General features: G+C 38.1%; 1 protein-coding gene across 1 annotated transcript; it reads right to left on the bottom strand.

Annotated features, from left to right (window-relative positions):
• Positions 1-10,877: 10,877 nt before the first annotated feature.
• LOC149646997 (uncharacterized) lies at positions 10,878-13,122 on the bottom strand. The gene is made up of 3 exons (XM_089849575.1): positions 12,519-13,122; positions 12,244-12,459; positions 10,878-11,295 (listed from the first exon to the last, which is right to left on the bottom strand). Exons 1-3 carry the CDS (start codon positions 12,860-12,862, stop codon positions 10,878-10,880), a joined length of 978 nt encoding a protein of 325 aa, XP_089705701.1. The 5' UTR covers positions 12,863-13,122.
• Between the last annotated feature and the right edge of the window lie 229 nt (positions 13,123-13,351).

Below are 13,351 nucleotides of genomic sequence, written 5' to 3'. Positions count from 1 at the left end.
GGCGAAACCGCTGCAAACTAAACCAATGTAGAGGACCAGATTATTCGTTAAAACAATTTTGATCCTATTGAATCAGTCATACAGTGATGTTACGTTATCATTTTATAAACTACTTGTTACTAACAGTGGATTGTTTAATTCATAAGAAACAGTTTGCAACGGAAAAAAAAGTTCGATTCCGTTGACAAGGCGTTTCAAAATATTTCAAATACGTTAACTTTAAATTAGAAGGCATAGCGATCGGTTAATCAAAACTTTTGATTTTATTAACATAAACTAAAATAATTTTTAAATGAAACAAAAGAGACTGAACTATAAGGTTCAGGAAAATTATAGCGACTACATTCACCCGGGTGTAAATGTGAACTGCCTATACAACATAAAAATCTTTCTTTTATATAATCCCAGAGGGATGCTAACTCCTATCCGCAAAAGGGGGAAGGGTGGCAACCGGAATTAATTGGATATTTGGGGTTAAGGTAGTTACAAGACGGCAGTGGACTGAGCATAAACCAGCGGTTTGAAAATTAAACGCTTCCGTCCACTGTCGTCTGCAACGGTAGGCCTAAACCGTTGCATTCTACCCCCCAAAGAAAAATTATACATTGGTATAAGTTAAGTCAACATAAATAAGTGGATTGTAAGCTAGTCTATATAGCGCGTCTTCGTGTGTTGGTGTTGGGTGCCGTCTTGGAGATGGTGGTGTGTTGCTCGGTGGCGTTGGAGCGTCATGGTGTGCGTCGGTCTCGGGAAGGGGCAAGGGTCTGTAGTGGGTGTCAGTAATTGGACGGAGATATCCATTCCTGGATCGTCAGATCTGCGGAGGTGTTTTCCTATCCGGGATCTGTCGGATCAGCGATGGTGATGTCCATGTGGGATCTCTGATTGGTGTCGGTTGGGGTACTTGATTGTGTAGATGTCCGTTCCGGGATCCATCGGATCAGCGGCGGTGAGTTCCATTCCTGGTTCGTCTGATCTGCAGGGGTGATTTCCTATCCGGGATCTGTCGGATCAGCGATGGTGAATTCCTATCCAGGGTCGTCAGATCAGCGGTGGTAATGTCCATTCCGGGATCGTCTGATCGGTGGTGGTGAATTCCTTTACTGGATCGACAGGTCGGCGGTGGTGAATACCTTTTGGGGTCTCTGGGTTATGTCGCACTTCTTTGCCGGTGATTGTGGAATCCGCAGGCGTGCGATGTGGTGTGGGAGGAAATAAAGTTTAACTACACGTAGTACTATTATGCCGGAAGTTAATGTTGTGGGCCATCTTGTTACGATACGTTTCGTCTGGGTAGTGGCATAGTCCGAACTTACGCGAGACTTTTTGGTATTAACAAGTTATGTTGGGGCACGTTCATTAAGTTCGACATCGGTGGTCCGCGAAAGAGGCGCTATTTCCGCGTTCAAAATCTTGATTTATGTCGAGGGAAAAGTTTGCTAATAATCAATAAGGTTAAATCCGACTATTAATGTTGAAAGTTAATAAAGTTCAATCTGATTCTTTATATTCAAATCTGAATGCTAACGAACACATCCCACGAGGTAATTAGGCTTAGCGAGAACATGAGTACGCGAATCGTCGAAGTCCGTTTCGGATAATTTACGGCGGGATTGTAACCGCGAGCAGGATTAAAACTGCGGACGGGGTCCGACCACCCCGCGAAAAAAAGACGAGACGGCGTCGAGGCAGAAGCGCGGGAACACGAGGGGAAAAGAAGGCCGAGGCCCGAGGCTTAGCGTCCAACGCGAGAGGGGGTTCGCGAAATCCGGTCGAACGCGGAGGGGAACGAAGCCAGGGCCCGACGACGGCGAAAGGAACGAAGCAAGAACCGAGGGTTCGGAATCGCGTGGTCACGGGCACCATTTGCAACGGAAAAAAAAGTTCGATTCCGTTGACAAGGCGTTTCAAAATATTTCAAATACGTTAACTTTAAATTAGAAGGCATAGCGATCGGTTAATCAAAACTTTTGATTTTATTAACATAAACTAAAATAATTTTTAAATGAAACAAAAGAGACTGAACTATAAGGTTCAGGAAAATTATAGCGACTACATTCACCCGGGTGTAAATGTGAACTGCCTATACAACATAAAAATCTTTCTTTTATATAATCCCAGAGGGATGCTAACTCCTATCCGCAAAAGGGGGAAGGGTGGCAACCGGAATTAATTGGATATTTGGGGTTAAGGTAGTTACAAGACGGCAGTGGACTGAGCATAAACCAGCGGTTTGAAAATTAAACGCTTCCGTCCACTGTCGTCTGCAACGGTAGGCCTAAACCGTTGCAAGTTTCAGGAATTATACCACACTGGGCGGCAAAGTTTGAGGGAATACGACACATGTCGGCGATCCTACCCTATAGGTGCCGACTGCCCCGTGTCCGCCGGAGGTGACTTGACCCCCACACCCCGTCCGTCACCTCCCAAGTAAACCTCATTTCCTTCCCCTGCTTACACTCCTACTGAAACCTGAATAATCACATCCTTGCCGCGGTCCATAGACCCTATCGCATTGAAACCTACAAAAAAAAAAAAAAAAAAAATTATACCACACACATTGACAATTAGTAGCATTTTAGTGAGATTAACAAATAATGAAACCGTTTATACCAGTCCTCAAATGAGAATGTTGACTTAACAGCGCTAACATTAACACCACTCTTTTAACTGCCGAAGGGAAAACAAATTGGAAATTTTGTCATCTTTCCTGTAATATTTTGAAGTCGAATTCTTCACAGGGTGAAAACACTACCGTTGATTTCTAAACCATAATAATTTGGATATATATGCCATTTTTTACTGTCATAGATACAGTATTAAGTTACAAGAAGCGTAAAACCTTGGCCCTAGGGTTGGGATTTGTAGCATGAATCGAAGCAGACTACGTATTTTGTAATTCCAAACAGAGCTGGAAATTAGCTTTCTTATAATCTTTAAAAGGAAAGACACTATAAACACTATATAACATAGAGTAACTAAAATACAACTTAAGCCTTGGCCGTAAAGAACGTCGAAAAGCTTACTTTAAATGATATAAAAACCTGTATTAACTGTAATTATTTACCTGAATTACTTTTCTAGACGAAAATTCGACCTGATAACGACGTATTTCTTATTAAGGGTGCTACAGTTAATTAGAAAATACATATAAAGGTGCTCAAGCTCGGACGAAATACAAAAGTAGTTTGCTGGAGTCTACTGCTAAGAAATTAGGAAAATCAGCAAGAAAGCCAACATTTACAATTAGTCAACGTAACTTGTTAGCACCCACAAACCTAGGACCTTCTAGTTGTCAACGAGAACGAAATGAAGAAAATAGGTTTAAGCGCGCTATAAGGTTAGGCTGACATCTGACCCAAAAGTAATTTTTTGACTTACTATCTTAATTAGTTAAATTACAAAAATTAGAATTCATTAATTAAAAATCGAAACCCGTAAGTTTCCCGTTTAATAAATGCTTGTTAATTTAGAAGTATTCCGAAAACTAACTTCGCTATACTTTTTCCGTATGGCCTATGACCATTTCGTTAAAAAAACGAAAATTTTTTAATGCTTTTTCTATGGGACGCTAACCCTAAAAGGTGTGACTTTTTCTTTAACATTACGGAAGGGTGTCATGTCATATCTACAAGGGCCTACCGGCCCTGTAGAATAAGGAAGGTTTTTGGATTGGTTGTAACTTTTTTCGTATTAAGTTTATTGTTTTGAAATTTTTCTACTGAACTAAATTCCGGGCCCTTAATATGTGGTAAAAATTTCAAGATGATCCATCCAATAGTTCGTTTTACAAAGCATAAAGTTGCTAAGGGTGGTTTTCATTTCCATAAAATTAATCACAGATTTTGGCGTAAAACTAGAAAATCTCCATAGAAATAACATGGTAAATTTTCCAAACTTACCCATTTTGTAACTACCCTTACAAAAATAACTATACGTTTCATAGATTTGAAAATGGTCTTAAATGAAAGCCCCATTTTTAAAGTAGGCGCCAATTTTTGTTTCATTAAGAAAAACAAAGTTTAAGTATTGTTTTTAAAAGATTTAAGTACCTGCTCCGAATTACGTGGTTTACCCTTAAACTGGGAAAATTAAGACTTTTTTGCTTGGGTTAAGTAATAAAGAAAGTCATTCTAGGACTTACGTCGTTTTACTGCGGATATAGTGTCTTAAGATAATCAAATTGGTAGGGCAATTAGCTAGCTTAATTGTCATTATAACTTTTGCGCGTCCAACTAATTTAGTTGCGAAGTACAGATTAAACCAAATTAAACAAAATAAGCAATTAAAAATAATTAAACAAAATAAGCAATTAAAGATGATTACCAATTATAGGTAATTAATGTAGATTACATATTATAAGTAATTAAACTGGATTACCCATTGTAGGTAATTAATTTAGATTACCAATTAAAGGTAATTAAATTAGATTACCAATTAAAGGTAATTAAATTAGATTACCAATTAAAGGTAATTAAATTAGATTACCAATTAAAGCTAATCTGCATGGAATCTTTATGAGCATAGGAGTATGGAATCTTCTGTGCACAGGTCAATGGAATTTTTTGTTCATATGGTATATTTATGTGCACAAGTATGAAGAATCTTTATGTGCACACAAGTCTGAAGAATCTGTTTGTGCACAGGTCTACGACTTCTGTTTGTGCACAGGTCTGCGACTTCTGTTTGTGCACAGGTCTGCGACTTCTGTTTGTGCACAGGTCTGCGACTTCTGTTTGTGCACAGGTCTGCGACTTCTGTTTGTGCACAGGTCTACGACTTCTGTTTGTGCACAGGTCTATGGAATCTGATGTGCTCATTTCTATGACATCTCTTTTTGCTCAAGTCAATGTAATCTGTTTGTGCGCAAGTCTATAACATTTGTTTGTGCGCAAGTCTATAACATTTGTTTATGCGCAAGTCTATAACATTTGTTTATGCGCAAGTCTATAACATTTGTTTATGCGCAAGTCTGTAACATTTGTTTATGCGCAAGTCTAAAACATCTGTTTGTACACAAGACTAAAACATCTGTTTGTGCACAAGTCTATTACATCTGTTTGTGCACAAGTCTATTACATCTGTTTGTGCACAAGTCTAATACATCTGTTTGTGCACAAGTCTAATACATCTGTTTGTGCACAAGTCTATTACATCTGTTTGTGCACAAGTCTATTACATCTGTTTGTGTACTAGTTTATTACATCTGTTTGTGCACAAGTCATAATCATCTGTTTGTGAACAAGTCTATAACACCTGTTTGTGAGCAATTCTATAACACCTGTTTGTGAGCAATTCTATAAGACCTGCTTGTGAACAAGTCTATAACACTTGTGAAAATGTATACGGAATATTTCTGTGCACAGGTGTACTTGATATTTTTGTGCACAGGTGAACGTGATATTTTTGTGCAAATGGGTAAGGAAAATTTTTGAGCATAGGGATATGGAATGTTTTTGTGCAGAGGTCCATGGAATATTTTCTGTGTACAGGTATATGAAATGTTTTTGTGCAGAGGTCCATGGAAATCAGTTTTTTACACAATCCTATGACATCAGTTTGTGCACAAGTCTAAGGGATGTGTTTTTGAGCAAATATTTGACATATATTTTTGCACAAATATTTGACATCTATTTTTGCACAAATATTTGACATCTATTTTTGGACAAATATTTGACATCTATTTTTGCACAAGTCTATGGTATCTGTGTGTGTACAGGTCTACAAAATATGTTTGCGCACAAGTCTGAAGAATCTTTATGTGCACTAGTGTACGGAATCTGATGTGCATATGTCGATGACAGCTCTTTTTGAACAAGTCTATTAAGTAAGTTTTTTACACAAGCCTATGACATCTGTTTGAGCACAAGTCTATAACATCGGATTGTGCAAAACCTATGATTTCTGCTTGTGTACAAGTCTGTGGAATCCATTTGTGCACGAGTCTACGTAATATATTTGTGGGCAAATCTATGGAATCTGTTTATGCGCTAGTTTACGGCATCTGTTCGTGCACGGGCCTACGGAAAATGTTTGTGCAAATGGGTGTGGAATATTTTTGTACACAGGTCTATGTCACATGTTTATACAAAAGTCAATAGAATATTTTGTGCATAGGTCAATGGAATCTTTTTGTGCACAGTTTTATGGAATCTTTTTGTGCAAATGGGTATGGAATAGTTTTGTGCTACGGGTATGAAATCTTTATGTACACAGGTCTATGGAATCTTTAGCGCGCAGGTCTATGGAATCTTTATGTGCACAGGTCTTTTGAAACTTGATGTGCACTAGTCTATAGAATGTTTTTGTGCACAGGTCTATGACTTCTGTTTGTGCACAAAACTATGGAATCTGACTTGAACACATCTATGACATCTGTTGTGCACAAGCCTGTGACTTCCACTTGGGTACAAGTCTACGGAATCTGTTTTATGCACAGGTCTCCGGAATCTGTTTATGCACAGGTCTCCGGAATCTGTTTATGCACAGGTCTCCGGAATCTGTTTGTGCACAGGTTTACGGAATCTGTTTCTTTACAGGTCTGCGGCATCTGTGCACAGGCCTACGGAATATTTTTTTTACCACAAGTCTAGGGAATCTTTTTGTGCACAGTTTTATGGAATCTTTTTGTGCACAGTTTTATGGAATCTTTTTGGGCACAGGTCTATGACATCTGTTTGTGAACAAGTTTATGACTTCTGTTTGTGCACAAAACTATGGAATCTGACTTGAACACATCTATGACATCTGTTGTGCACAAGCCTGTGACTTCCACTTGGGTACAAGTCTACGGAATCTGTTTATGCACAGGTCTCCGGAATCTGTTTATGCACAGGTCTCCGGAATCTGTTTATGCACAGGTCTCCGGAATCTGTTTGTGCACAGGTTTACGGAATCTGTTTCTTTACAGGTCTGCGGCATCTGTGCACAGGCCTACGGAATATTTTTTTTACCACAAGTCTAGGGAATCTTTTTGTGCACAGTTTTATGGAATCTTTTTGTGCACAGTTTTATGGAATCTTTTTGGGCACAGGTCTATGACATCTGTTTGTGAACAAGTTTATGACTTCTGTTTGTGCACAAAACTATGGAATCTGACTTGAACACATCTATGACATCTGTTGTGCACAAGCCTGTGACTTCCACTTCTGTACAAGTCTACGGAATCTGTTTGTGCACAGGTCTCCGGAATCTGTTTGTACACAGGCTTACGGCATCTGTTTGTGCACAGGTTTAGGGAATCTGTTTCTTTACAGGTCTACGGCATCTGTGCACAGGCCTACGGAATATTTTTTTAGCACAAGTCTAGGGAATCTTTTTGTGCACAGTTTTATGGAATCTTTTTGGGCACAGGTCTATGACTTCTGTTTGTGAACAAGTCTAAGACCTCTGTTTGCGCACTAGTCTATGGAATCTGATGTGCACATGTCCATGACATCTCTTTTTGCGCAAGTCTATGATGTATTTTTTGCGCAAGTCTATGGCATCTGTTTGTGCACAGCCCTGTGACTTCCTTTTGTGTACAAGTCTCCGGAATCTGTTTGTGCACAGGTCTACGAAATATTTTTGCGCACAGGCCTACTGAATCGGTTTGTGCCGAGACCTAAGAAATCTGTTTTTTCTAAAGAACATTTTTCTGCAAATGGATACGGGATATTTTTGTGCAAATGGATATGGAGTATTTTTGTGCACTGGTGTAGAAGATATTCTTCTGCATATTTTTGAGCATAGGGGTATGGAATCTTTTTGTGTAAAGGTATATGACATCTCTTTTTGCACAAGTTTATGACATCAGTGTGTGCGCAAGTCTATGACATCAGTTTGTGCGCAAGTCTATGACATCAGTTTGTGTGCAAGTCTATGACATTTACAGGAAATTATAGTAGACTAGCTGTTATCCGCGGCATCGCATGCTAGTAGTAAGAACTTCCATCAAGAATGGGTACATTTTACTGATTCGACTAATATTTTTGTAGCATCCTAGGAGCGAAGGCACTCGGCGTCGCCCATCAGCTCGTCGGGACATTTTTTATTACTTTACAAGCAACATTATATAAAGAAGGGTTTTTAAATATCTGGCCGCCATTTAAAATGATGGCAGCAAATCTATCCCGAAGAACCATTCAGCCCGTCTATAGGCTAAAAGAATCCAGTGTACTAAAGATTTTGTGAAATCGGTTGAAACGCGCGGACTTTCTTACAAAGAGAAGATTTTTTTACATTTCCGGGCGCCATTTATTAAGATGGAGGCGGATTGGAAAAATCTTTCTTTGTACGCGCCTACTACTTACGAGTAACGTTCCTGCAAATTTTCAGCCTTCTAGGGCTAGCGGTTTGGGCTGGGCGTTGATTATCAGTCAGTCTGTCAGTCAGTCAGGACTTTGATTTATATAGATATAGATGTATAATTAAAAAATAGGAAAATACAAGACAATTACTCTTGAAAAAATAGCAAAATATAGGTTGCAAATGCTTTTAGAGTATTAAGACAAGATTTACAAAGAAACTTTGGTTTAATTATAACCATAAGTTCGTAAGATATGTTACATAAATTTTTCACTGGTTACTGAGAGCTTGTCTCGAAGTGACGTAAATGAAACTTCATAGATTCTCGTAAAGCGACGCTTGATGAAGCCCTGTCAAAGGCTTAGTACAGACTAAATAGGAAGATGGAGTAGAAAATCGCGTGTAGTCAATTCTCGCGTCGTTCTCGAACTAGCTCTCATTAAGTCTCTAGCATTTCGAAGTATAGGAAGTGTCATACTTATGGAACATAATCTTAGAAACACATGCTATAACTTTAAAACATCACAGACTTCCGTGACAAATATTTTTAGAGGCTTCCATAGCTTTAGCTACATACCTCATGGAATACTAAACTAAAACTTAAAACGCGATAGGAATATCTGAATCCCAGATCGTTAGCTTGTATTGTAAATCCACGGTGGCTGATTGCTAGTAGCAGGAGTTCATAATAACCCGAAGTATGAAACTGGTTAAAAAGCCCGTAACAACAAAGTTTCGCCGTAAAGCTCAGCGGATTCATACACCGCTTAACTCCCAAAGAAATAGTTGCCCCATTTTTTAGCGCCCACGCGCATTAACTTACACACTTCCGGTTTAGCACTATTTTTATCTTGTGATTTTGGGAGCGAAAATGGCTCACGTCTGCTTCAGTTGGAACGGTGTAAATTAAGCCTTGGCTAAGAAGTTGGCTTTTAGTCGAGGTTTCTAGTTTTCTACAAAACATTTAAACGATCGTCATTAATGTTTTGTTGTGATATGTGTGAGTGAGAATTCCGTGGTTAAATTAAAATGGTTTGGGCAAATTTATTCGCAGTATTTTTAATATAAGAATTGCAACGTGTTTCTACGTCCACCATATCGCCATTTTTCTTTTCAACGGAGATCCCAGCCAACGGAAGTTTTGGAACGAAAACCAAGGAGCATAGATACCACTACGATATACTGTATACATAAACAGGCTAGTCCTTTCTATGCGCAACGACAGAATCTTGTTGTTCGCGATTTTTACCACTAGCTCTATGGCCAGTTTCATACTTCGGGTTATTATGAACTCCTGCTAGTAGCTAGTGGAAATCGGCATTACTTTCTGTCAAATTTCTATGTTTTATAACAAAACCAAAAGTGAGAGGGGACAAAATATCTACAATTTCGAAAAATAGGAAAATATAGGAAAATTATCGAAATTATAGGAACTAATAGGAAGACATCCAAAAATGGAAAAAATTATAAAATTTAGGAAATGTGGTCACCTGGCACAGGTCTACGGAATATGTTTGTGCACAGGTCTACGTAATATTTTTTAGCCTAGGTTTACGGAATCTATTTGTATTATTGCATCCACTGTGCTTTGCACGTGAAAACGACGGGAAGGCAATTTGAGTTGGACTGGGCGTAAAAGCAATCAGGATTAGTACTTCTATAATAGATGGTTAGGGCCTTGTTAGTTCAATCGCGGTAACTAATAAATGCGCAACACCACCAGACTTAAATGGAGCACCTGCTTTTCAGTATAAGTTTTAAAATACTAGTTTCTAAACAATTTTAACTCATATTCAGACTGAAGTCACAGATATTAATAAAAACTGTCTTTGTAGACAAAGACGCGAAAAAGTAAGAGATAAGTGTAGAAAATTAAATGTTTGAAGTGACAGAAATTAAAATTTTCATTTTTGAAGACGTGATTATAAAACATCTATTATTTGAAAAAATTTCTTATCTTAGTTTTTTTCACAAAAATTTCAGAGAATCTACCTTGATACTACTGTTTATTTTCTAGAAACATTTGCTTCGAGGAAGTTCAAATACTCGGATATCTGAAAAATAGAGCTAGATGAATTTATTTTTATATTTTAAAATTGAAAATATTGCGAACCGAAAATTACATTCGCCCTTTGACTGTGATGTAGTTATTAGAGTCAAAAGGATCTGTAGCTGGATCGTGATCTTTTGAGAGATATACAACACGTCAATTTTTGAAACTTCGAAAACTTTAAAAATAACGAACACGTTTTGTTAAGTTTTCATGCTTATTTTATTTTGTCTGCTATCAACGATTTTCTGTCCATTTTATTCTCCTTATAGGCCTGAATACTCAAACTAACTCTAAATTTTAAAAAGAAAATAAAATGCATACGTGTTCTATTTTTAAAATGATGCACATGTTTAAGGATAAAATATTTTACTTAAGGAATTTTGGTGAAAAAAACTAAGATAAGAAATTTTTTCAAATAATTGATGTTTTATAATCACGTCTTCAAAAATGAAAATTTTAATATCTGTCACTTCAAACATTTAATTTTCTACACTTATCTCTTACTTTTTCGCGTCTTTGTCTACAAAGACAGTTTTTATTAATACATATCTGATGTGTAAAAATATTGTTCATTGTTAAATCCGGAAGAAGTTGATGGCAAATCTTGCGGCAGGCTAGTAGTGGAACATGATGGCAACAGAGAAACTTCGAGGCGTGGTTCAGTATTCGATTGATTTGTTCCGCTTTGCACATGTGGTTCAGTTTCAAGATCTTGGTCCATTTCATCGTGAGATTTAGCGACAATATTATTTTCGGACGAAGTACATGTGTTAATATCTGGTAATTCCTCGTCAGATACAATATCTTCGTCGCTTTTAGACAGAATAGTTCTTGATGGGCGGACGTACAAAACCCTCTGCTTCCAAATAGTAGAAATTGTAGCGCCAGATACGACCATGCCTTTTCCAAGCTTCGGTTTCACTAGGCGGCTTCTGCATGGAACTAATAATTCAAGGCTGCAAAAATAACAAGAAAGCAATAATCTCGTGCAATTGAGCCATTATGCTTAAAACAGAGGAAATATTTCGCGTCTAAAGATGACCCTTTTTCCAAGACTCGGCCGCCGGTCGATCTGTACACCAACCCAGCTACACATTACAGTTACTACAATAGCAGGATATGTATAAGCAACTTAAGCAAGTATATATATACTGTAGCTGTTAGGGCAAGGAAAAAGTGTTGAACATAACTTCATAATATGTCAAGCCTTTTCGGTTTCGGAACTAGTCTATGACTAATGAGTCTGCCATAAAGCTTCAAGAGGTTATGGAGAAAGCCTTATTTTGCCACTTCCCCGTTTTATGAACTCCTGGTTACGTTTTAGCTAGTACCATGAGTTAATAATATGCTAGGTCCTTCAGGCAATTCATTTTTATACTCCCGCGTTTTCTCCCGGGCCGCCGGCTTCCCAACTATATGCGACACTCTGCGGCCGCCACTTGAACCAAGGAGGATCTGCTTGAACGAAAATTTTATTTACCGTTCTTTCCGGTTTTTCCCCGGAAGTGCGTGCAGTGGGAGCTAACGAATGGTATTAGAGTTATTTAAGCAGCCGAATATTTCATTCAATAGTCGGAAGCCTCGGATCTCTGTTAATTAAACAGTCCAGACCTAACTCGATGGATTGGATTTTTTAATTCGCAATGGGATCGTTCTCTAATTTTTGAGACAAATGTATTTTAAACAGAACGGCATTATTCAAGGAAATTAGATCAAAACAGACAGAAAAAAGGGAGTTTTTTCGACAAGAGAGAGCGCAACATTCGGATTTTTTTCCCGCCTCCCCCTTCCCCGCACGAAGTTGGAAGAAATCGATGGATGCACTACGCCTATGGAGTCTGAGTAACTTATAGGGAGCTAGCATATTATTAACTCATGTTAGCACGTATAAAAAAGTTACCAACTCGGTATCATCGTTGATTTTCTCATGAAATTCGTCTCGAATCTCTTGTAATATCTGATCCTGTGTCCAGGACTTTTTAAAGGTCATCGCATCCACAATAAGTCCGGCTTTATGCAACTCAAGTTTCCTAGATCCTTTTGGCACGGTCTCACAGCTAGGACCATCTAAGAGAACCACCTCTTTTTGAAAGGAAGCCTCATCCTTTTGGTTTCTCTTCCTGTAAATATTATTTTTCAATTATTCAACTTCTAATATTTAAAACAGTACCATAATTACCTAGCAATAGTTTTCCTTGTAGTCTTAGAACTCATCGTAAAATTGAAACTCGGGACTCGCGATACGTGTGACCTTGTCCGTACCTCTGGTGAAGGTTGCTGCCTTGGTACTGGTAAATTATCGAGTTCGCGATTCGTATTAGGCCTAAATACACGTCTTAATTCAGTCCCAATCGCTCCTTCACTTGAATTTCTATCAACGGCATTCCCACGATTTGGTACGGGTAAAGCCGTTACATTAGAATTCAGCGTCTCTAATAGTCTTTCACTTCCGATAGCAATTATACTTTGTAAAGTTTCTCTTAAAACTGACTGATCTAATGTATCTCGTCTATTGGAGTCCATCAGGTTAATTCCTGTACTTCTAGAAATAACTGAAAAACTCCTGCAGTTAAGTTTGCTTAGCTAAGTCAAAGATCCAAGACGCAATGCCCTTTCTTTAGTATATTGCTGCTAAGCGGTACTGCTCGGTCGCCCTGGTGGAAACTTGCAAAATCGTGGGAAAAAATCTGTTCAACTGCAACCGAAGTTTTAAAGTACGGGTAAACTACATAGCGTGGGAAAGTATTTTTCTCTCTAGGTTCTAAAAGGCTGGTTTGCACGGGCCAAATTTCCGAATAATAATAACTGACCAAAAGTTTCACAAAACCATAAAAAAATTCCCGAAAATGTTTCGGAAAGTAACTTGTTTTCACTGAAACTTGTAGTGTTAGAGAGAGGAACGCGACTGATATATAACTTTACACTTTTTTTATAAAACCTGTAATGCACACATTTTAACATAGATTAGTTAAAATTGTAATGCGTAGATGTTAACATAGGTTAGTTAAAATT

Source organism: Phalangium opilio, unplaced genomic scaffold (genome assembly GCF_054372755.1).
Source record: "Phalangium opilio isolate 3A_F unplaced genomic scaffold, DU_Popi_V2 ptg000089l_1, whole genome shotgun sequence".
Taxonomy (NCBI): domain Eukaryota; kingdom Metazoa; phylum Arthropoda; class Arachnida; order Opiliones; family Phalangiidae; genus Phalangium; species Phalangium opilio.
Note: the sequence above shows the minus strand (reverse complement) of the source record. Positions and strands in the feature narration are given on the sequence as shown.

Coding starts and splice junctions, on each gene's coding strand:
- LOC149646997 (XM_089849575.1), bottom strand. CDS start 12,862: ATGGACTCCAATAGACGAGATACATTAGATCAGTCAGTTTTAAGAGAA. Junction 12,460..12,518: donor ACAAGGAAAACTATTGCTAG/GTAATTATGGTA, acceptor TAATATTTACAG/GAAGAGAAACCAAAAGGATG. Junction 11,296..12,243: donor AAAATCAACGATGATACCGA/GTTGGTAACTTT, acceptor TTATTTTTGCAG/CCTTGAATTATTAGTTCCAT.